Source organism: Sceloporus undulatus, chromosome 5 (assembly GCF_019175285.1).
Source record: "Sceloporus undulatus isolate JIND9_A2432 ecotype Alabama chromosome 5, SceUnd_v1.1, whole genome shotgun sequence".
NCBI classification, from domain to species: Eukaryota; Metazoa; Chordata; class Lepidosauria; order Squamata; family Phrynosomatidae; genus Sceloporus; species Sceloporus undulatus.
In genome coordinates this window covers 191,564,215-191,586,583 of record NC_056526.1, presented here as the reverse complement: position 1 = coordinate 191,586,583, position 22,369 = coordinate 191,564,215, and the positions used below count along the sequence as shown (strand labels likewise).

Genomic DNA, 22,369 nt, shown 5'->3' with positions numbered 1-22,369 from the left:
GGAAGACCCCTCTCATCTAGGGATAAACGGTAGGCCAGGCCTTGGTTCATTCAGTGCCCTAAAAATAGGAACAGAGCCAAGGCTTCATTACATACAAAGCTGTGCTGGTTGACCACAAGGTCTTGCTTTTTTCTTTCTTTTTTTAATGAATGCTAAGAAACACGCTCATACAAAAAGGCCCACACGATTCATTCCAAAACAGTAAAGACAAATGCAATGTAAAAAAAAACAAAACACAGAGGAATGACAAGACAGGAGAGGGAGGGATGACCATTCTGGACCACCCCCACCTCCCCTTGGATCTAGGCGAAGGAGTGTGTATAGAAGATGTCCACATTGGCAGTGTAGTCCAGGGGCACGGCCTGCCCAATGTGCTTGGCTCCGAGGCTCGCCCCTCCTAGCGCCGATGACTGCTTCAGCTTCAAGAGGCTGAACCTGGAGAAGGCACTGCCAGACTGTTCACTGTGGGCCTGGGCAAGCACCCGGAGGAACCCTGGAAGACAAGAGCACCAGTAGAGGAATGACAAAATGCAACCAGGTGCTCCCATTCAACATTCCCTGAGTGGGCCTCCCCAAGGCATGCATGCCTGGGTGGCCCCCTGAAGTTTGGGAAGGAGGAGGGTGTTGATGCCAAGAAGACTCCCAACTGATAATGGCTGCAGCAGCAGCAAAATAAAGGTTGCAACTGGTGGCGCAGTGGTTAAATGCCAGTCCTGCAGCCACTCACTCACAAGACACAAGGTTGTGAGTTCAATACCAGCCAAGGGCTCAGGGTTGACTCAACCTTGCATCCTTTTGTGGTCGCTAAAATGAGTACATAGCTTGTTGGGGGCAATTATCTTACACTTTATAAACTGCTTAGGGAGTTTAAATGCACTGATAAGTGGTATAGAAATGTACTTGCTATTGCTACGGCCCCAAAATGCTGATCCACAGGGAAATTAGTTAATGAAGCTGAAAGGCAGAATGTCTCTTTCTCCTCCCTCCTCATTACAGCAAGAGTGTCGTATCAGCCGTTGTCCTTGTATTGATTGTTCAATGATTCAGACAGAGGATTGGGACCAGATTCAAAGCTTCTCAAAGTATGGTGGTGAAATTAAAAGATATAGCCGTGATAATCTGGAAAATCAGTGTGCAACAGGATCTTGTAGCACCTTTGAGACTAACTGGGGAAAAAAGATGGTAGCATGAGCTTTCGTAGACTTAAGCCTATTTCATCTGCGGAAGTAGGCTCAAGTCTATGAAAGCTCTTGCTACTATCATCTTTCTTTTGGTTTAGTTTCAAAGGTGCTACAAGATCTCTGCATACTTTTCAGACTAGGTAGGGGAAGGTGGGGAGGTATCCCATCCTGCAGTTTACTTTTGATGCTAAGCAGAGGCAGTCAAGCACAACCTGGCCTTTCTACTTGTCCACTAAATGCTTTCAGTTCTTCAAGCCTTCCACTCCAATCAGCCCTAGAGTGCATAGCCAGTGGTGAGGAATGCTGGGAGCAGCAGTTCAAGTAGACCTGGAGGGTCACCCCATTCCCAACATTGCTACAGAAATGTCTCCCTGCCTTCCCCTGGCAATGCCTCCTGGTCTTGCCATGTTTGATTTCTAAACAGTCTCAAGCACCGCGGACAAGACAGCCCTTGTGCCGAATCAAGAAAGAAGCTGTATCAGCCCGCCTTTGGCAAAGCAAATGATCACCCAAAGCCACATTTCACCTTGCAAAGCCAACTTGCCATCCTCCTTTCCCATCTCCCACTGGCCCCATGCCTGCCACTCACCTTCTTTCATCATCTCCCAGCTGTTCCACACTGATCCGACGCACACGATGGGCAAGCCCAGGTCTCCTTGGAAAAGGCTCTGAGGGAAGAGGCAGATGAGACAGAGCAGCCCATGAGGGTTTGCCCTTTACTGGTTAGATCCCTCTACCCCTCCTCAGCTAGCCCTTTCAGGTAACCCTCAATTACTGCTGACACCATGCTGAAGCCACCTGGGACAAAAGCCTTTAAAGAACGGGACACTGAAGAGGTTTTAAAGCAGCAAGAGGGCTTGAAAGGTCCCTCTGGCTGCAAGGCAAACAGTCTACAGCAATGGGTTCTGCAACCTCTTATAGCCACATTGTCATGCTTATGAAAACAGCATAAGGGAGAATAGATGGGTGTCTTGGCCAAGATACAACAGCCATATCCTTGAAGGAGAACCCTCCATCCTCTGACCTTTCTCTAAGTCCCACAGAGGATGCTGAACCACATCATTGAGGGATTTACGATTCCTTTTGCAGCAGGAGAAACAAGGGTCTCACCATCCAGACAGAAAAGCTTAGCCTTGACAAAACCAATCGCCCCATCCATGGCTTGAAAATATTTTTAAAAGACATAAATCCAAAAAGCAAACCTTGATTTTGCCATTTTATGTAAGAGACACCATTGTATTTATTGGCACTTGAACATCCAGAGATTTTGGTATCCACGGGAGGTCCTGGAACCAAACCCCAGCAGACTCCAAAACACATTTGGAGGGGGGCGGTTTCCTTTTAAAGATGCATCCTTTCCTTTCTTTCATAGACCATCCTAATAGGATCTCTGGCCACAGTCCATTCTGTCCGGCAGACAGAACAAGCCACATTGGCCTTTGTGTGTCTCTTGTTCAGTATCTGCAACCTGTGATGGCAGTAATAATACCAGTGCAACTCCAGCCCACCCCTCCTGAGCAGATCCATTCCTCCGCACCCACTTAACTTGCCTGGATTAGGAATTACCTGGTCAATTTTTGGCAGCACAGCCACAATGTGCCGTGCCAGGACTTCCCCAGCCTTGTTGAAAATATAACAGCAAAGGGGATCCCCTGCCTTGGCTCCTGCCGGGAGAAAGAAGGAGAGTGATTTCCTTTCTACTGCCTGTTAACATTTACATCCAAGTCTGTAAAACTGAGACTGTCCTACTTTGAACATAAGAGAAAGCAGGACTAATTAGGAAAGACACTCCTGCTTGGTAAAAGTGGAAGGCAGCAGGAAAAGAGGAAGACTGTGTCCCAGATGGAGAGACTCAGTCAAAAAAGCTACAGCTGTCTTGAGTTTGGAAGATAGGAGCAGAGCTGTGGATGAACCAGGAATCTTGGAGGACTCTTGTTCATAAGGTTGCCATGCGTCGAATTTAACTTGACAGCAATTAACAACAAAGCTGAGCAAGTTACTTGCCTTTTTAAAAACAAATCCTAGCTGTAATTCTGTGTTGTGCTTGCACAGTGTAAACCTATGCTCACGTGGGTAAGTGGTGTTTGTGTAACACCAACATTGTGCAACCAATTGTGCATCTGTAAAGTGGATTGCAGTTTCCATGGTCCCAGCAAATCACGGGGTACAATTAATGGGGTGCAATCAAGGGGTGAAAATCTACAACGCTATATAAATAAAGCATAATAATAATAATAATAATAATAATAATAATAATAAAAAATATGTGACTGGACACACAACCATCATGCCTGCAGTGAACTGAATATGGACTTGACTTTGTGGGCAAAAAAACTTATGTGAGTATGCAACACTCATATTGGGATGCTGGCCCCTATTTCTGCAACCCCAAATGGGAAGATAAATTGACCAAGCAAGACATGTGGCACATTGGCTCTATTCTACAGGTGCAGACGGGGATTCTAGGCCACCTGCCTTTCCTAAGCTTGCTATATCTTGCCCTGAGCCCTCTTAAGAAATCCCAGTAAATCTACTGGTGGTGCTGGGAGGTGAAGGGGCATGGTCTGGGAGTCACCATCTTAAGATTTCCCACAATGCCTTCAGCAGAGTGTAACTCCAGGGTGCTCTGGGTGAGTGCTGCCTTCTCCTCTTAATGGTCCATTGTTCAAGCCCAGTGAGAAACTTCACAGCCTCCATAGTTTTTTGTGGGTTTTTCAGGCGATGTGGCTGTGTTCCAGAAGAGTTTATTCCTGATGTTTCGCCAAACTCTTCTTGAACATGGCCACATAGCCCGAAAAACCCACAAAAACTATGGATGCCAGCTGTGAAAGCCTTTGACTTCACATTCACAGCCTCCCTTTATTCTCCAGGACCAGCCAGAGCGGTCCAGTCCTTCCTGGGCAGTCCATCTCCACTGGGATACTGGATCCCAGTTCCATCACAGTCTAAAAGCAATATGCTGCTCAAGCGAAGCTTGCAAAAACTGCATGGAGGAGCAACCTTCCTTGGTTCTGCTCCCAGCCAGGCCTCCCATCCTTCCCCGACTTACCTTCAGCCAGTTTCTGGCAAAACCCTGCAAACTTGGACTTCTCAAAAGTCCTGTAGAGATGAGTCAGGAGCCCCATCCTGTCGGAGATCTGTGGAAACAGAGAACCCCAAAAGCTTTTAGATGCTTTTGTTTTCTGCTCAGAGTTTTAAACCCAAAAGAAGGATCCCCAGAGGGACTTTATTATTATTATTATTATTATTATTATTATTATTATTATTATTATTAATAAATACAGTGGGTCCTTAGGATCTGCTGGGTTTTGGTTCCAGAACCTTCCATGCATTAAAAAAATGGACGTTCAGGTCCCAATATATACAATGGGGTAGTAAAATGGTGAGACTCAGCGTGGCTTAATGGTTTGAGCATAAGACTAGGACTAAAGAACAGGGTTCGAGTCCTTGCTTGGCCATGGAAACCTGCTAGCTGACATTGGGCAAGTCACATGCTCTCGGCTTCAGAAAATATTATTATTATTATTAGTAGTAGTAGTAGTAGTAGTAGTATCCCACTCTTTCCCAGAACTGGGACTCAGAGTGGCTTCGCAACATTAAAAAACAGTACAATTAAAAACACAGAACAAAAGTACATTAAATATTAAAACAAAGAATAAAACACATTTTAAAAAGATAAAACTATCACTCCAAGGTAGGTTCACCTTAAGGTTGCCATAAGTCAGAAATGACTCAAAGGCATACAGCAACACTAAGATGGTGTCCCTTATATAAAATGGGCAAAATCAAGCTTTGCTTTTTGGGATATATATATATATATATTGGCACTTGAACATATATATATGGGGGGGCTATTTTCAAGCCGTAGATGGTTGAATCTATGGATATGGAGGATTGACTGTACAATATAGGTTCTTCCAGGCTGCTTTGGCTCCTGGAATACATAATTTTTGAGATCCTATTTGCATAGTGTAAATCTATTGCTGAGTATTGACATTCTGCAACCAGTTGCAAATGTGAAATGGCTGTCTCCTCAGTCCTAGTGAATCAAGTGGAACACTAAAGGCACTGCTGAGCAGTTACACACCTGCCTGAAAGTGCACAGCTGCATGCGCAACGGTTACAACTGCACCACTCTGCATACGCAGCTGTGAACTCAATACAGGCATTATGCTATGCCAAAAAAAGTACAACTGTACATATAAGGGATCCCACGTGTGTAAAACACCATCAAGATGTCAGTGTATGCACTTTCCCCTTGCATTAGTTGTTGTGTGCCTTCAGGTAGACCCTAAGGCTAAATCTATCATAAGGTTTTCTTGGCAGAATTTGTTCAGAGGCAGTTTGCCTTGCAAAGAGAGTGTGGCTTGCCCAAGGTAAAGCAAATGGGTTTCCATGGGCAAGCAGGGATTCAAATCCTGGTTTCCAGAGTCATAGTCCCATGCTCAAACCACTACACCATGCTGGCTTTCTCGTTCTTTTGTTCTTGCTGTTGCTGCTGCTGCTGCTGTATACCTTTATGGCATTTCTGACTTATGGTGACACCAAAGTGAACCTGTTTTGGGATTTGCTGGCAAGGTTTGTTCAGAGGGGGTTTGCCTTGCCTGCCTCTGAGGCTGAGAGTGTGACAACTGGGGATACGAACCCTGGTCTCCAGAGCCATAGTCCAATATTAAAACCACTATACCATGCTAGCTCTCTGTTTAGCACCCCTCAAAAACTCAAGTTCTCTGGAGAGCTTTACAGCTACTGTACCTCTCTCGCATTTTCTCCTCCTTCATTTCCTTGACTGCTGGCAAATGGGCGCTCCTTCTTCCTTCCCTTGGAAGACTGTTCTTACCATCCTTCTTGTTTTTTAGAGCAAAGTGCAGGCAAACAGAAAGGCCTGCAGGCGAGGGGCCGACATTCTGGCCAAGCCACATTCATTTGCTCCTTTCCGATTTTCCTGATACCTCACGGCAGCCAGCATCAACAGAAAAACAATGCATAACAAACCCAAATCTGCTGGCAGACTAATTGATTGTGGACACAGACATGCCGACAAAAGCTATTTAGCCATTAAAAAGCGGACCAAGGCGGACTCTGCCAGATGCTGGAAAGGTAGCACTGCAGCTAATCATTAACCTGCCAGCACCTGGGCATCAGGCAGGCAGCATCTTAGCAAAACGGAGCAGGTGGAGCAGAGGGACAAGGGGCAGAAAATATGGCAAGGGAGGGAGAGACGCGGCCTTTCTTTCTCTTCCTCTTTCCTTTTCTACTCTGGCTCAAATGAGCAACAGAAGGGAAGTACTGTGTTTGTGGCTAACTGCCCTCAAGTCGACTTTGACTTGACCCTAGACTCAACAGCCTTGCTCAGGTCCTGCAAAGTCAGGCCAGCCATTGTGGCTTCTTTCATTGAGTGTCTGCCTGTAATGTGATCTTCCTCATTGCCTATTTCTCCCTACCTTCCCAAGCAGAATTGCCTTTTCTAGTGAGTCATGCATTCTCATGATATAGCAATAGCATTTACATTTCTATACTGCTTAATAGTCAACTCAGCACTTTGATACCTCCAAAGGATGAAAGTCTCAGCTTAGTCATCTTGGCTTCAAGGGACAGCCCAGGTTTGATTTGGTCTAGGACCTGTTGATTTGTCTTTTTTGCAGTCCATGGTAGAATAATAATAACACCATTGCTCTGTGTCCTATTCTCTGGAGCAGCAGAAAACAAGTTTGCTCCATCCTTAATGTGTCATTCCTTACAATATTTAAAGAGGGCTATCATATCACCTCTTAACCCTCTCCTCTCCAGAAGACCCCTCTCTGTTCCATTCCCTTCAGTGGGAAAAGTCACACAGCAGAACAGCACAATGCTGACAGGTTCTTCTGGCTCAATGAGCAACGTACCTGAAAGTAGTCAAACATGGCTTGCTTGACGTAGTTGATGTCATGCGGGGGCACTTCAAGGTTGTCCAAGCCATCAAACACAATCTTCACAGCCTGGTGCGCGATCCAGTAAGCTGAGAGACACCAAAAGAGGTGGTTAGGCCTGGCTCTGTCATTGCCCAAGCCTCCAAGTGTAACCCAAATAAACCCAATAGAATTTCTAAGAAGGAACAGCACACATCTTACCTTTGCATAACCTTAAGATCAGGGCTGGTGGTTATCAACAGCCAGGCCAATAAACCTCTAACACACCTTAGTTCTATCTGCACTGTGAAGTCAAAGCCTTTCATGCCGGCATCCATAGTTTTTGTGGATTTCTCAGGCTATGAGGCTATGTTCTAAAAGAGTTTTTTCCTATCTGTGCTGCTATCTAAGTGGGTGAAATTGGCAAGGATTTGTAAAGTGGGAAACGTATGCTTCATGGACGTGACAGCGCAGGCACATGGCTTGTCTTCTGTACATGATATGTAAAGTGTATGTCCACCTACCACTTGTGTGCAGGCAGACCTCCATTAACAATGCCTCTGATAGCAAAGTTCCATTTTACATTTCACAGCCGCACTTTTCCTTCTCATTTGTCTAGCTGGATATTTTTTAACAGCATCAGCAGCGGCAAAGATGGTGAAGGAGGGCTGGAGAAACAAAGACTTCTAGATATTTTCCCAGCAAACACAGCTCAATTCTATGCATGCCTATGTAAAAGTAAGCCTGAATGCAACAGGTTTCAGGCATGAAAAGCTGGGCTTGATTTGGCATGTCTCCGCCCATACGTTATTTCAAACAACCCACTGTACACATGTTTCAGTGCCTTTGGATTCACTGTCAGAGCCCACTATAGGTCTTGTTGGCGCCACACTGAAAAAAGCAATGTGTTTCCATTAGTGGTGTGCAAGGAAAACCTAGCTCTTGTTTCTGATCAGTGGCTGCAAATATGCACAACGCCTGAGGGAGTCATAGAAATATTTTATTATATTTAAAACACAAAAAGTTAAAATAATCCAATAATCCAAGTGTGATAACATCCAATCCCATTGGGACAGATGACCATCCAGCCTCTATTTGAAAACCTGCAAAGAAAGAGATTCCACCACACTTGGAGGCATCATCCAAGTTGGAGGACAGCAATTGCGACCTGGCTTGCATTACCGAAACCTGGCTTGGGCCTGAGGGAGATGCCGTGTGGGCACAGGCCCTCCCTGCCGGTTCCCCTGGTCCAGGAATGACGGTGGTTCCACCCGTCCTGAACAGGATCATGCTTCCTGTGAAGGACTCCGTGCGCAGTCTGGGGGTGCTCCTTGATTCATCGCTCCACCTTACATCTCAGGTGGATGCGACGGTCAGGAGCACCTGTTATCAGCTTCGGCTGATTCGCCAGCTGCGTCCCTACCTGGGCCAGAGGGACGTAGAAACGGTGGTACATGCTCTGGTAACCTCTCGTTTGGATTTCTGCAACGCGCTCTACATGGGGCAACCCTTGTACCATACCCGGAAGCTACAATTAGTACAGAATATGGCAGCCAGACTGGTCACTGGCACACCCAGGGCCAGTCATATAACACCTATACTTAAAGATCTGCATTGGCTGCCCATTCGCTTCCGGGCGCAATACAAGGTGTTGGTTATAACCTATAAAGCCCTACATGGCTTGGTCCAGGATACCTGTGACCGCCTCTCCCCATACAATCCGCCCCACACACTCAGAACATCTGGGCAGCACCTACGAGGGTACCTGGGGCAAGATTAGCCCCCACTGCAAGGAGGACATTTACCATCTCAGCCCCGACCCTCTGGAATACGTGCCCATGAGCTCCGCTCGGCTACCTCCCTAGCCCAATTCAGGAAGGACTTAAAAACCTTCCTGTTTAAGCGAGCGTTCCCTGATACAAGCTCTAGTTAGCCCCCCCCCCCCCCCCCGATAGCCAATGATAAGCTGGCTGTATTTGATTTTAATGTATATTTTAATCTGTTTTACTGTTTTTTATATTGTATAGATATTATGATGTGTACCGCCTCTATTGGAGAAGGGCGTATACAAATAAGCATTTATTATTTATTTATCCTCCACTGCTGAATAGCTCCTACTGTCAGGAAGTTCTTCCTAATGTTGAGATGGAATCTCTTTTCCTGGAGTTTGCATCCATTGCTTTCGGGTCTAGTCTCTGGAGCAGCAGAAAACAAGCTTGCTCCCTCCTCAATATGACTTCCCTTCAAATATTTAAACAGGGTTATCATATCACCTCTTAACCTTCTCTTCTCCAGGCTAAACATCCCCAGCTCCCTAAATTGTTCCTCATAGGGCTTCATGGTTTCCAGACCCTTCACCATTTGGGTCCCCCTCCTCTGGACCCCTTTCAGCTTGTCACCATCCCTCTTGAATTGTGGTGCCCAGAACTGGATGCAGGACTATTCCAGGCGAGGTCTGAGTACCATGCAGAGTTTTGTAAAGGAGTGGGGATTCATGAAGCAGCTGCCAAGCCAGATGGGGAACCTTTGCAGGCTTTGGCTCCTGCGTTGCAACTTCCCCATTCCTGGATTACAGAAAGGTTAATTTATGGTAAGCTTCAATGGAGCAGCAGGATAGGAGTGAGCATCCAGGTTTTACTAAGATAAGGGGTGAGGAAAATGTGGCCCTTGGGCCATTGGAGACCTCCAGAGGCTTCCAGTTTCCTAAACGAATTTTCTTTTGAACATCTCTGCCCATTTCCCACCTGAATGCAGCCAGAAACTGTTGGGATATAGAGTCCTGGGGAAAAGCACAATGTGGCATTAAATAGTGACTGGAAAACAAAGGGTCACTGTCAGCCCTGATGACAAGGCATTTTCCCACCAGTGCTGAGTCATGGGAAGTGACATCAGGGAGGATGGTCACCAAATGCAGTCAAGTGCTGCAAAAGGCTGCAAAAGTGCAAAGTCACCCTGGGCAGCGGACAGGAATCATTGTGAGACAGGAGGAAGAGGCAGGGCCAAAGGCCACATGGAGCCCTGGCTATAAAAGGGGAGTGCCTCAAGTCACAGTGTGGGTTGCAGTGGGTTGCAGGGATGGTGGATGGTGCTGGAGTTGTAAGATCGCCTTGTACTGAGTGGAACTTCTGAAGAATAAAAGCCCCATGAAGAGACATCTGGCTAGAGTCTCTTTTGTCAGCTTCTGGAAGGGAGAGGCATTTCTCTGGTTTGCACACAGCTGCCTGTCACTCATGAGGTGGCGATCCTGGTCCAGAACGTCAGTGTGACAAATCATGCACTGCGCAACAACGCTAACAGAAACCACATGCAAACATGGCAGTGTCAGTTGCCCATCTACACAGAGGCCGGCAGTACCTCCCAAATATGGGTTGGGTGTTCCCATTGCCTAGAAAATGGGAGGAAATTGCAGCTGGGTGCAATGCTGTGTAGATTCGCATGCTCCCAAGAGGTGATGGGGATGGCCTGCAGCAAGAACCAGCCTCTGTCTCCAGGGCAGTTGCTGTCCCTATCCTAAGACTCATCTCTCCTGAGTGGAACCCAGGGCTCTTGCTGTCCCCAGCAAACCAGGAGAGAGCACAGAGCCATGAAGAAAGCCACCCTCCTCTGCCAATCCCAGGCCCATGGGCTCACCTGACCCCTCGTCCCCCATCATGTGCCCCCATCCTCCACAGCTGATCTGGGTGCCGTCTGGATTGATCAGCTTGCAGTTGGAGCCGGTTCCGGAGATAAGCACCACTCCACCTGGAAGAAGAGGAAGAAGGAGGAATGAGTCCTTGCAGGAGGAAGGCCAAACACATCCATAGTCAAGCGTTTCCTCCATCCAGCAAACCTCTCTTCCGAAAAAGAGGAAACACAAGACTCACAGAATTCTGTAGGAGTCTCCTGTTCCCTGAGACTTATGGAAGCTTGCGAGATAGCCCTTGGCTGAGCAGAGAATGGGTCTCCAGTGTTGTAGTCCAACACTCAAACAACCACACCATGCTGGCTCTCTGCCTCCATCTTACCTGTCCTTAAAAAGACAGGTGTACTTAGAGGCAAGATGCTTCATCTTGAAATGAAGAAAATAAATCTTTGGGGTCAACTCAAAAGAAACTTTAGATTTGATGCTGAGATCTATAATTCATAGGGTTACCGTAAGTCAAAGTCAACTTGATGGCAGTTAAAAATAACAACAAAACAACAACAGACCTTTGACTCGTTCCCTAAAGTGTGCATGGAACTAGAAGATCAAACTGAGAGGAGTCTGGAGCTTTGCAACCATGTCAGAGGTTGAATACAGGAAGACCGTGTCCCATGTGGCCACTCCTTACCATGGTTGGTAGCGGTGGCCATGGCCCCAATGGCATCCGTAGTGATGTAGTAATTCTCACTCAGGTAGGGGAAGCGGGTCTTCATCTCCTCCATGAGCTTCTTGATGGCCTCCTTCTGCTCCCCTCCACTCAGAGAAAGTCCCTGCAGCAACACATCTACATCTATCAACATCCCCAGATGCCACCCACCAGCTCCAAGATATTAAACCATGGCTGGGGAATGTATGGGCTCTGCAGATGCTGCAGCTCCCACAGCCTTCTTCAATGGATAGGGTAGCTCTAATGGAATTTGCAACCAAGAACATCTGGGAGGCCACATGGCCCACATGCATATGTCCCACCACCATTTCCCAGAGAGGATATAAAGTTGGCCCTCCTTATCCACTGACTTTTTATCCACGGATTCAAGCATCCACAGCTTGAAAATATTCAGAAAAAGCATAAATTGCAAATAGCAAACCTTGATTTTTCCATTTTATCTAAGAGACACCATTCTGTTATGCCACTGGATTGAATGAGACATGAGCATCCATGGATTTTGTTATCCAAACTCCAGTGGGAAACAAGGACCTACTGTACATGATGCTTTCTACCTGAAAGAAAAACTGCAATTCCTGCTCTTCCTTAAGGAGATATAAAGGAATCCTGTTGCACTCTTGAGACTGATTGAGAAAAGGAAACGTCTAGCGTACGTTTTTGTGGAATCCGTTCCACTTCATCCAAGGCATCGGACTGGAGTGCATGAAAGTTTGTGCTAATAGTTTTCTTTTTCTCAGAAATCTTGCTACAGGATTCCTTTATATCACTTTATGCTTCAATAGACTAACAAAACTATCTACTAGCTCTCCTAGGTTGCATCTGCACTGCAGAATTAATGCAGTTTGATACTGCTTTAACTGCCATGGCTCCATACTTTGGGATCTGGGGATTTGTAATTTGAGATCCAATGTGGTGTACTGGTTTGAGCATTGGGCACTAGGAGAACTGGATTCAAATCCTGCCTCAGCCATGGAAAACCAATGGGAGACCTTGGGCAAGTCACAATATCTCAGCCTTAGAGGATGGTCATGACAAATCCCCCTTGAAGAAACTTGCCAAGAAAAAACCCTGTGATAGGTGAAGGCCTTAGGGTTGCCATAAGTTGGAAACAACTTCAAGGCATACAGCAACAACAACAGGCTTTTAGCCTTCTCTGTCAGAGAGCTCTGGTGCCACAACAAACTGCAGATTCCAAGGATTTTATAGGACGGTGCAATAGTAGTTAAAGTGATGTCAAACTGCATTAATTCTGCAATGTGACAGCAGCCCTAATTATGTCACGTTTGCTTTGAAACCTATGCTCAGAAAGTCATTTGCACCTGTTTGTCTGCCAGGGAATTGCTAAACTTTGGAGAAAGCTCAGGAGAGTGTGCCAAGTAGCCCTTGAATGACAGCTGCCAGAATCCCTCAGTCAGCGATGGCAAGGCTTTTGTGGAAGCTGTCAGCCAAAAAAAGGTCACTTTTCCAAACTATGGCCCAGTACAGAAAAGGGGTCTGGAAAAGGGGTGTCCTTGGGGCTTCATGCCCCTGGACACCTGGGAGCCAGAGCCATGGGAGAAAGGGGCCGCTCAGCCCCTTTCTCCCTGGCATCGTGCATCATTCCCACAGCCGTTTTGTGGCTGTGGGAACGAGGCGCACTCGTTCGGAGCTCCTTCTCACGCTGCAGCCAGGCCACCATAAGCGGCCTGGGGCGAAGCAAAGACATCATGCCCATGCTGCATCGTTTGGATGTGGCGTGTGCATGACGTCATAATGGCAGCACCCGTGTACATAGCGCACCGCCATTATCGCACCGCCGGCACGTATTAGGGTTAGGGAGCATGTACATGGTGCGCGCTCCCTAACCCTAATACCGGCGCTAGTATGCCGCTTGTTAGCGGTTTGTACCGCACCAGTGTTACAGACTATGGTGAGATGAAAGAAAGAAAATAAGGTAACTATAAGATTGGAAGATGTAAATGAAAATGAAGAGTAGAAAGGATAAGAAGAATGACTACTATTGAAGATAATGACAATGATAAAGGATAACATGAATATAGGAGAATGAATACCATACTTATGATAACAATAAGTGTAAATATAATTTAAAGAAAGGGTGAATAAGGTAATAATATAATGTATACTATAGTCTCCCCTCCTTTCTCACGGATGTGAGGTCCGCGGTCTTAAATATTCATGGAGGGGTGACCTTCGTTATATTCAATGGAGCGCCCCCCCCATGACGCACACCTCATGCACGCTTGCGGGCACATGCCCCATTCAAGCCTATGGGGCTTGAATATAGGCAAGTCTCCATTTTTGCAGAGGGGTGTGTGTTCCGGAACAAATCTCCTGCGAAAATGGAGGACTAACAGTATATAATTTCGTTGGGAAACCAAAAAATATGATGTAAACAAGGAAAATAAGATACAAGATGCACATGAAAAGAGTGTATGATTTTGATTTGATTCTGGTTTTAAAATTAATAACGATGATTTTTTAAAAGGTCATTTTCCCAAGCTTTGGGTCCTAAGGTACGCTTTCAGTTTCAGAAGAGGGCCAGCCAATGCTGCCACTAACCACCCAACTTTCCTAGAGAAAACTCAGCAGTTCTTTGGGGACAGTGACTGTAGAGAAAGATGGATTGTGGCAGGAGGATTTTTCTGACGACACCGCCACTGATTTTTCCCACTGAAGAAACAATCATGTGTTTCTTGAGGAATCTGGATTCCCTGGAAGGTGGGATGAGTGTCGCTGATTGACAGCATCGTTCCAAACAGACAACTCCATTCAGACCCAGCCGATACATTTCCCCTGACCCATGCTCATCCAGATGGAGTTTCCCAAAGAGCCAGAGCTGGTCCAGAAGCCTCTGTTGGCTACTAGGCTGGCAAGGGTGCTTTCTTGGAAGAAGAGGGGCACACGGTGGGTAGAGACTCACCAGGGAACGAAGAGGAACCTGCGGATCAGTCCCCGCCTTGCCCTTGGCTTCGTTGACCATGGCGTTGATTCTTTCCAGGCATTTCTCTGAGCCAACCAGCTGCTCGCCAAGAAGAAGAAAACAAACAAGAATAACTCAGTTAATGGTAACATATTCAGGGGTAGCCATGCTGGTCATACAGCAAAGTTCACTAACACCCCAAATCCACAAAACAGGGATAGCTTTAGTTTTTGGGTTTTTTTTGGGGGGGGGGGGTTACAGGGATAGTTTTAACTGGCCAACCAAAATGCACAAAACACATGATTCAACCTTTCAAAGCTCCCCTGGCTTCTTCATCAGGCAAAGATGTTTAAGCTCATACAGGAGGACAAAAATATCTAAAATGACAAAATTAGTCACTGGTTTGCATTTTCTCAAAGTGTTGTTGGTGTTGTTTTTTGAAGGAATATCTATGCAATTGGGTCCTTCCTCCTTCTGGACATATGGCACTGGGGTCAAAGCCTTTCAGTGTCCAGGAGATAAACTATGAATTACATTAGCAATGCAAAAAGGTACTTCTTTTGAGATCCAAAAAGTCTCCATCCTTTGCAAGGGCACAGCCCCCTTTGTTAGGCAGAACACAGAATCTCTCAAGAGATGCATTAGGAAAGGTTTAGGTGCAACAGTCCCATACAAACCCACCATGCCTTGTAGCACTACTTGACTCATGGCCCCAGATGTCTACATTATAAAGTGTGTGTGTGTGTGTGTGTGTGTGTATTATATATAATTGGGTTAAGGGCCAAAAACCATGGATTTCTGCATTATAGTGTGTGTGTTTGTGTGTTATATATAATTGGGTTAAGAGCAGAAAACCAGAAATAGCCATACACCATGAAGATCACCTGCTTTAGTTTGGAGGTGAGTGCACTGTTTTTCACCGGTGTAGATAAGCCCCAAATTGCTGCAAGAGGGTATCATGGTGGCTTCTTTGCAAGATCTCTTTCCCACTACCATTGTGCCAAAGAGCTTTATCCTAAAACTGGTTACCCCTTTTAACCTTCATTGGGGAGAGTAAATGAAAATCTTTACCCAATGGTTGGTACAGGGCCCCTCCGTCTCGGCCAGGATCTTGCCATCTTCTGATAGAAGCACCACTTTTGAGTGGGTTCCTCCCCTGGAGAGAAAAAGCCAAAATGAGACGAGGAGAACCTGAACTCATAAGAAAAAAATAGCATCATCTGTTTTTAAATGTATGTAAATGTATACCACAAGGGCTTGGGGCATTCCCTTAATCTAAGCCTTTGTTGTTTATGTTGTTGTTGTGTGCCTTCAAGTCGTTTCCAGTTTATGGCAACCCTAAGCCAAAACGATCATGGTTTTTTGGGGGGACAAGATTTGTTCAGAGGAGGTTTGCCATTGCCTTCCCCTGAGGCTGAGAGTGTGTGACTTGCCCAAGGTCAATGCTGTGGATATAGTATATCTTGATTTCAGTAAGGCCTTTGACAGGGTTCCCCATGACATTCTCACAAACAAGCTTGTAAAATGTGGGCTGGACAAGGCAACTGTTAAGTGGATTTGTAATTGGTTGACCGGCCGAACCCAAAGGGTGCTCAACAATGGCACCTTTTCATCCTGGAGAGAAGTGACCAGTGGGGTCCCACAGGGCTCTGTCCTGGGCCCAGTACTGTTCAACATCTTTATCAATGACTTGGAGGAAAAAATTGGGGGAATACTTATCAAATTTGCAGATGACACTAAAGTAGGAGGAATAGCTAATACTCCAGAGGACAGGATCAAAATTCAAAATGACCTGAATAGACTAGAAAGCTGGGCCAGAGCTAACAGAATGAACTTCAACAGGGAGAAATGTAAGGTACTGCACTTAGGGCGAAAAAATGAAATGCACAGATATAGGATGGGAGACACCTGGCTTAAGGAGACAACATGTGAAAGGGATCTAGGAGTCCAAGTAGACCACAAGTTGAACATGAGTCAACAGTGTGATGCGGCAACTAACAAGGCCAATGCGATTTTAGGCTGCATCAATAGAAGTATCGTATCTAGATCCAGGGAAGTAATAGTGCCACTATATTCTGCTCTGGTCAGGCCCCACCTGGAATATTGTGTCCAGTTCTGGGCGCCACAATTCAAAAAGGACATTGAGAAACTGGAGCGTGTCCAAAGGAGGGCGACTAAAATGGTGAAAGGTCTGGAAACCTTGCCCTATGAGGAACGACTTAGGGAGCTGGGGATGTTTAGCCTGGAGAAGAGAAGGTTAAGAGGTGATATGATAGCCCTATTTAAATACTTGAAGGGATGTCATATTGAGGAGGGAGCAAGCTTGTTTTCTGCTGCTCCAGAGACTAGGACCCGGAGCAATGGATGCAAGCTGCAGGAAAAGAGATCCCACCTCAACATTAGGAGGAATTTCCTGACAGTAAGGGCTGTTCGACAGTGGAACACACTTCCTCGGAGTGTAGTGGAGTCTCCCTCCTTGGAGGTCTTCAAACAGAGGCTGGATGGCCATCTGTCGACGATGCTTTGATCTGGATTTCCTGCATGGCAGGGGGTTGGACTGGATGGCCCTTGCGGTCTCTTCCAACTCTATGATTCTATGATTCTATGATTCTATGATCATGGCCAAGCAGGGGATCGAACCCTTATCTTCCGAGTTGTAGCCCAACAACTCAAACCTGTATGCCATGCTGGCTCCATGGACTTTATTTAACTTAAATCCTTTGGATCGGGGACCCAAGATGGCTCACAATATCGGTTAAAACAAAATACAGCTTTGAGAAGAAAGCAATTCTAATACTGTACAAAGAATTTTAAAATCATAAGCAAACCATCCTATTTAAAACAGTTTGTTGTTGTTGTGTACCTTCAAGTTGTTTCTGATTTATGGCAGCCCTAAGGTGAATCCCCTAAGGCTGAGAGAGTGTGACTTGCCCAAGATCACTCAGTGGGTTTCCATGGCCGAGTGTGGATCTGAATCCTGGTTTCCAGAGTTTCAGCTTAGGAAAAACCCTCCACTGGAATCCAGCCCACCCAGAATAATATGTCTTTATTTGAATATTGTTTAAAATGTATATTTTATGACAGCGTTGTCCATGGCAGCCAAGAAGGGATTTGGATGCAAAGGCCAGGAAAAGGGATGCAAACCTCAGCGTCTGGAAACCATGTCTTATGAGGAGAGGCTTAGGGAGCTGGGTATGTTTAGTCCGGAGAAGAGAAGGTTAAGAGGTGACAATATGACAGCCCTGTTTAACTTTTTGGAGGGGTGTCATATTAAGGATGGAGCAAGCTTGATTTCTGCTGCTCCAGAGATTAGGACACAATGGAGCAATGGATGCAAGCTCCAGGGAAAGAGATTCCAGCTCAACATTAGGAGGAACTTTTTGACAGTAAGAGCTGTTTGATGGTGGAATACGTTCCCTTGGACAATGGTGGAGTCTCCTTCTTTGGAGGCTATTTTCAAGCAGAGGGTGAATGGTCATCTGATCCAGGGTCAGCCTGGACTGAGTCTTCCTGCATGGCAGGTTGGGGTTGGACTGGATAGCCCTTGGGATCCCTTCCTAATCTATGATTTAAGACTTGAGGCTCAGCAAAGCCCATTGAGGTATTAACTCAAATGAGACAAACATGTGCCAAGCTTCTCTGAAAATGCCAGCCACAAATGCTGGCAAAATGTCAGGAATAAACTCTTCTAGAACATGGCCACATAGCCCAAAACCCCACAAAAATCTATGGATGCCGGCTATGAAAGCCTTCAACTTCACATCCACCAAGCTGCCATTTCTGGCTTCATGCTTGATTTGGGCAAAATGGCATCCACTGAAGTGGAGAGTAGATTATCTGATAGTAAAGATAAATATGCAGATCTGTTTAAAGCCCTCCAACTGGCTGAGCATGCATGCTCCACCAACCGGAGTAGTGAGATAGGATCTCCCCATTCCTCTTCCTCCTCTGTTCCCAAAGGCCCAGCAAGAATGACGCCAAGAAACGGAGGGGGAAATAATGCTTAGTAGCAGAAATACTGGTACATTTGCACCAGCAAATCTGCTGCTGTAATTCAATAGCACTCTTGCGGGAAAGCGCTTTTTTTCCAGTGGGCTGCCTCTCCTCTCCTAAATATAGCATAGCCTTCTTTGCAACAACGCAATGTAGGGATCCCCCTCTCCCTCGTGATGTTAGGGTTTTCTTTTTAACGGTTACATAATCCGAGTGCTAAAAAGAGAGGAAGAAACATCTGCTCCAGATGAGAGTTAGTTGCTTCCATCTATAACAATAAAAATAAAATAGCAGGGTGAAAAACCAATGTCTGAGAGCAACCAGCACCAGATTGCGCATGAGATGAATTCGTGCAATTTCACTCGGTCAGTGAAAATTATCCATGCAGCAGGAAACACAGTTGCCAACACACACTTGTGACTCAGTTGCCATTTTACAACAAATCTGCAGGCCTCCCAAAGTCTTCTGTGATCTCCTATAATGCCATCTTATCTTTTCCTTCATTGATTTTACCCTTCTATGTATAAACAGTATTACGCAGAGATAGATGGAGAGTATTGCCTTTCGTTGGCAAACAAAAAAAGCTTTGTTTAGGCAGGATTTTTAACATAATAATCATTACAGTATGGTTTTATATGGGGATATGGGTGTTTTAATTATGTTTTAATTCTTATGCTAAGAATTGGGTCCTGTTCTGGGAGACAGGCAGAATAATAATGAAATAAGTTATATAAGAGTTAGGCAGTAAGAGGATAAATGAGAAGAATGCAAACAGGGAACATGATGCGATGCTGGAAAGAGGAGGAACTGTTACACGAAACAGGCCATGAACTGGAAAGAGAAGGAACGCCGATTAGGAGTATGCAGACGGATGAGATGGAGATATGTCAAGGAAAGTAAGGAAGGAAACAGAGTGGTGAGAAAGTAGAAGAATGTGTTAGAAAGTAGGATGTGAGGGTCAGAAAATGTGTACGAAGGTACGAAGTAAGTGAGAAGGTGAGAGAAGATGGAGGGAAGAGAAAGAGATAAGGAATATGATAGCCCTGTTTAAATATTTGAAGGGGTATCACATTGAGGAGGGAGCAAGCTTGTTTTCTGCTGCTCCAGAGACTAGGCCACAATGGAGCAATGGATTCAAGCTCCAGGAAAAGGGATTCCAGCTCAACATCAGGAGGAACTTCCTGAGAGTAAGGGATGTTCAACCGTGGAACACACTCCTTCCTTGGAGTGTAGTGGAGTCTCCTTCTTTGGAGACTTTTAAACAGAGGATGGATGGCCATCTATTGAGGATGCTTTGATTGAAAGTTCCTGCATGGCAGAATGGGGCTGGACTGGATGGTCCTTCTTGGGGTCTCTTCCAACTCTAGAATTCTATGATTCTATGCACATAGATGCATATTATCATAGAATCATAGAGTTGGAAGAGACCTAGAGGGTCATCCAGTCCAACCCCTTCTGCCATCAGGAATCCTCAGTCAAAGCATCCTCAATAGATGGTCATCCAGCCTCTGTTTAAAGACCTCCAAAGAAGGAGACTCCAAAATCTCAGAGAGAGTGCATGTTCCTCTGTCGAACAGCCCTTACTCTCAGGAAGTTCCTCCTAATGTTGAGGTGGAATCTCTTTTCCTGGAGCTTGCATCCATTGCTCCATTGGGTCTTGTTCTCTGGAGCAGCAGAAAACGAGCTTGCTCCCTCCTCAATCTGACATCCCTTCAAATACTCAAACAGGGCTCTCATATCACCTCTTAACCTTCTCTGCTCCAGGCTAAACATCCCCAGCATCTCCCTGAGTCTCTCCTCAAAGGGCTTCATGGTTTCTAGTTCTTTTACCATTTTAGTCGTCGTCCTTTGGACACATGGCTCCAGTTTCCCAACATCCATTCCAGGTGAGGCCTGACCAAAGCAGAATAGAGTGGTACTATTCCTTCCCTTGATCTAGACACTGTACTTCTATTGATGCAACCTAAAATCGCATTGGCCTTTTTAGCTGCTGCATCACACTGTTGACTCATCTTCAACTTGTATAATAACTTGTATAATATAATGGGACTGGAGCCTCCATAGATTTTGGCACAGACAGGGGGTCCTGGCACCAACGCTCAGTAAATACCAAGGGCTCACTGTATGTACATCCTGAGAAATTTTGGAGAGCCAAGTCTAAACATGACATTCCTTTATGACTGCTATATACCTTATATCAGTGATGCGAACCTATGGCACGCATGCCACAAGTGGCACTTAGAGCCCTCTCTGTGGGCATATGTGCCATCACCCCAGGACAGAGTTTGCCAGAGTTTGTTAATAGAAAGCCAGAGGGACATGGCACTTTGCAATAAGTAAGTGGGTTTTGGGTTGCAGTTTGGGCACTTGGCCTCTAAAAGGTTCACCATCACTGCCTTATATACATAGGCTGTATGCAATTCAATGCAATATGCAATTCAATATACAATACAATATACAATACAATATACTGTACAGTATAGCTAAAAAAAATTGTGTGCATGAAACCAGGTTTCTGTTCACAGAACCATCAGAAAGCAAGGCCAGCTTGGATTCAGGAATATTTTGCATTTTGGGATAATGGATATGCAATCTGTAGTCTAAACTAAAGCGGTGTCGTGGTTTGAGCGGTTGGACTATGACTCTAGAGACTAGGGTTCGATTCCCATCTCGGCCATAAAACCCACTGGGTGAGCTTGGTCAAGTCACACTCTCTCAGCCTCAGAGGAAGGCAATGGCAAACCTCCTCTGAACACACCTTGACAAGAAAATCCCATGAAGTTGGAAATGACATGAAGGCACGCAACAAGTAGTCTAAGCAGTGCATCTACACTGCAGAAATGAAACACTTTGACACCTCTTTAAGTGCTGTAGCTCCATCCTATGGGCTCCTGGGATTTCTAGTTTCAAAAGGTCTTTAGCCTTCACTGCCAAAGAGTGCTGGTGCCTCACCAAACTACAAATCCCAGGATTCCTTAGGATTATTATTATTATTATTATATTTATTATTTGTATCCCGCTCTACTCGGAGGGTTGTGCCATGGCGGCTAATGCAGTGTCAAACTGCATTATTTCTGCAGTGCAGCTGCAAACTGAAGGAAATGAAAGGGGTGCCTTGCCTCCCCAGCAAAGAAGACGAGGAAGGCAAGGGGTCTGCCCATCACCCCGCCAAAGAGGGGGCTATATGCAAGGCTTTGGGGTGGAAGGGAAGGGAAAGGAAGGGGGCTAGGCCATGGGGGGATCCCAAGGCTGCCTTGCCTCCCCCCCTGCAAGAGAAAGGGAAAGCCAAGGGGGGGGGTGTCAAAGAGCAGGGGTCCCCCAAAGAAAGAGGGGGGAGGTATGTTGCAATCTCCAAGGCTTTGGGGTGGATGGAAATGGGGGCCAGGATGGAGAAGGGAAAGGAGCTAGGCCCCTGGGGGGGGGCCCCAAGGGGCCCTCCCCCCCCCCCCCCCCCCAGCAAGAGAAAGGCTCTGCCCACCAGCCCCCCCAAAAGAGAGGGCTTCTATTTGCAAGACGGAGTCCAAAGGAGGAAGGGAAGGGAAGAGGGCAAGGCAAGAGACAGGAGAAGGGGAAGCCCAGGGCTGCTGGGTCAGGGCAGGGGTCCCCCGAGGGAGAGGGGCAAAGGGGCTCCAGACTCACCCCTCCACCCCTCCGTAGAGAGGAGCAGCAGCAGCAGCCATGGAGCTGGAGCCTCTGAGCGCAGGAGGAGCTTCTGTTCTGCTGCCGCCTCTTCTTCTTCTTCCTGCTCCTCTTCTGGGCAGCAGCAGCAGCAGCAGCAGAGAGCAGCAGACAGACCGCCCCTGGACCGCCTCTGCTGCCTTCCTTCCTCCTAGGCTACCAGGCAGCTCAAGGCAACCAAGGCAGGGGCTGATGCAAAGCTTCCCACCCCCAAAAAGCACATGCATCATCAGGTCGCCTTGCAGGTTGCATGGGCTGCTTGGAAAGCACAGGCATTTCTTGCACATGGCTGGAAAAAGGGGCAAACAGAGGCATGCAACCAGGGCAAGAAAGCCCATGGAAAGCCCAGCAGAATGGAAC

General features: G+C 46.3%; 1 protein-coding gene across 1 annotated transcript; it reads right to left on the bottom strand.

Moving 5' to 3' along the window:
- Positions 1–107: 107 nt before the first annotated feature.
- NAGK (N-acetylglucosamine kinase) lies at positions 108–22,127 on the bottom strand. The gene is made up of 10 exons (XM_042470751.1): positions 21,971–22,127; positions 15,410–15,494; positions 14,339–14,437; positions 11,380–11,521; positions 10,700–10,810; positions 7,067–7,179; positions 4,231–4,318; positions 2,748–2,845; positions 1,771–1,849; positions 108–493 (listed from the first exon to the last, which is right to left on the bottom strand). The coding sequence occupies exons 1-10, from the start codon at positions 22,009–22,011 to the stop codon at positions 303–305; spliced, it is 1,047 nt and encodes a 348-aa protein (XP_042326685.1). The 5' UTR covers positions 22,012–22,127; the 3' UTR covers positions 108–302.
- Positions 22,128–22,369: the final 242 nt, after the last annotated feature.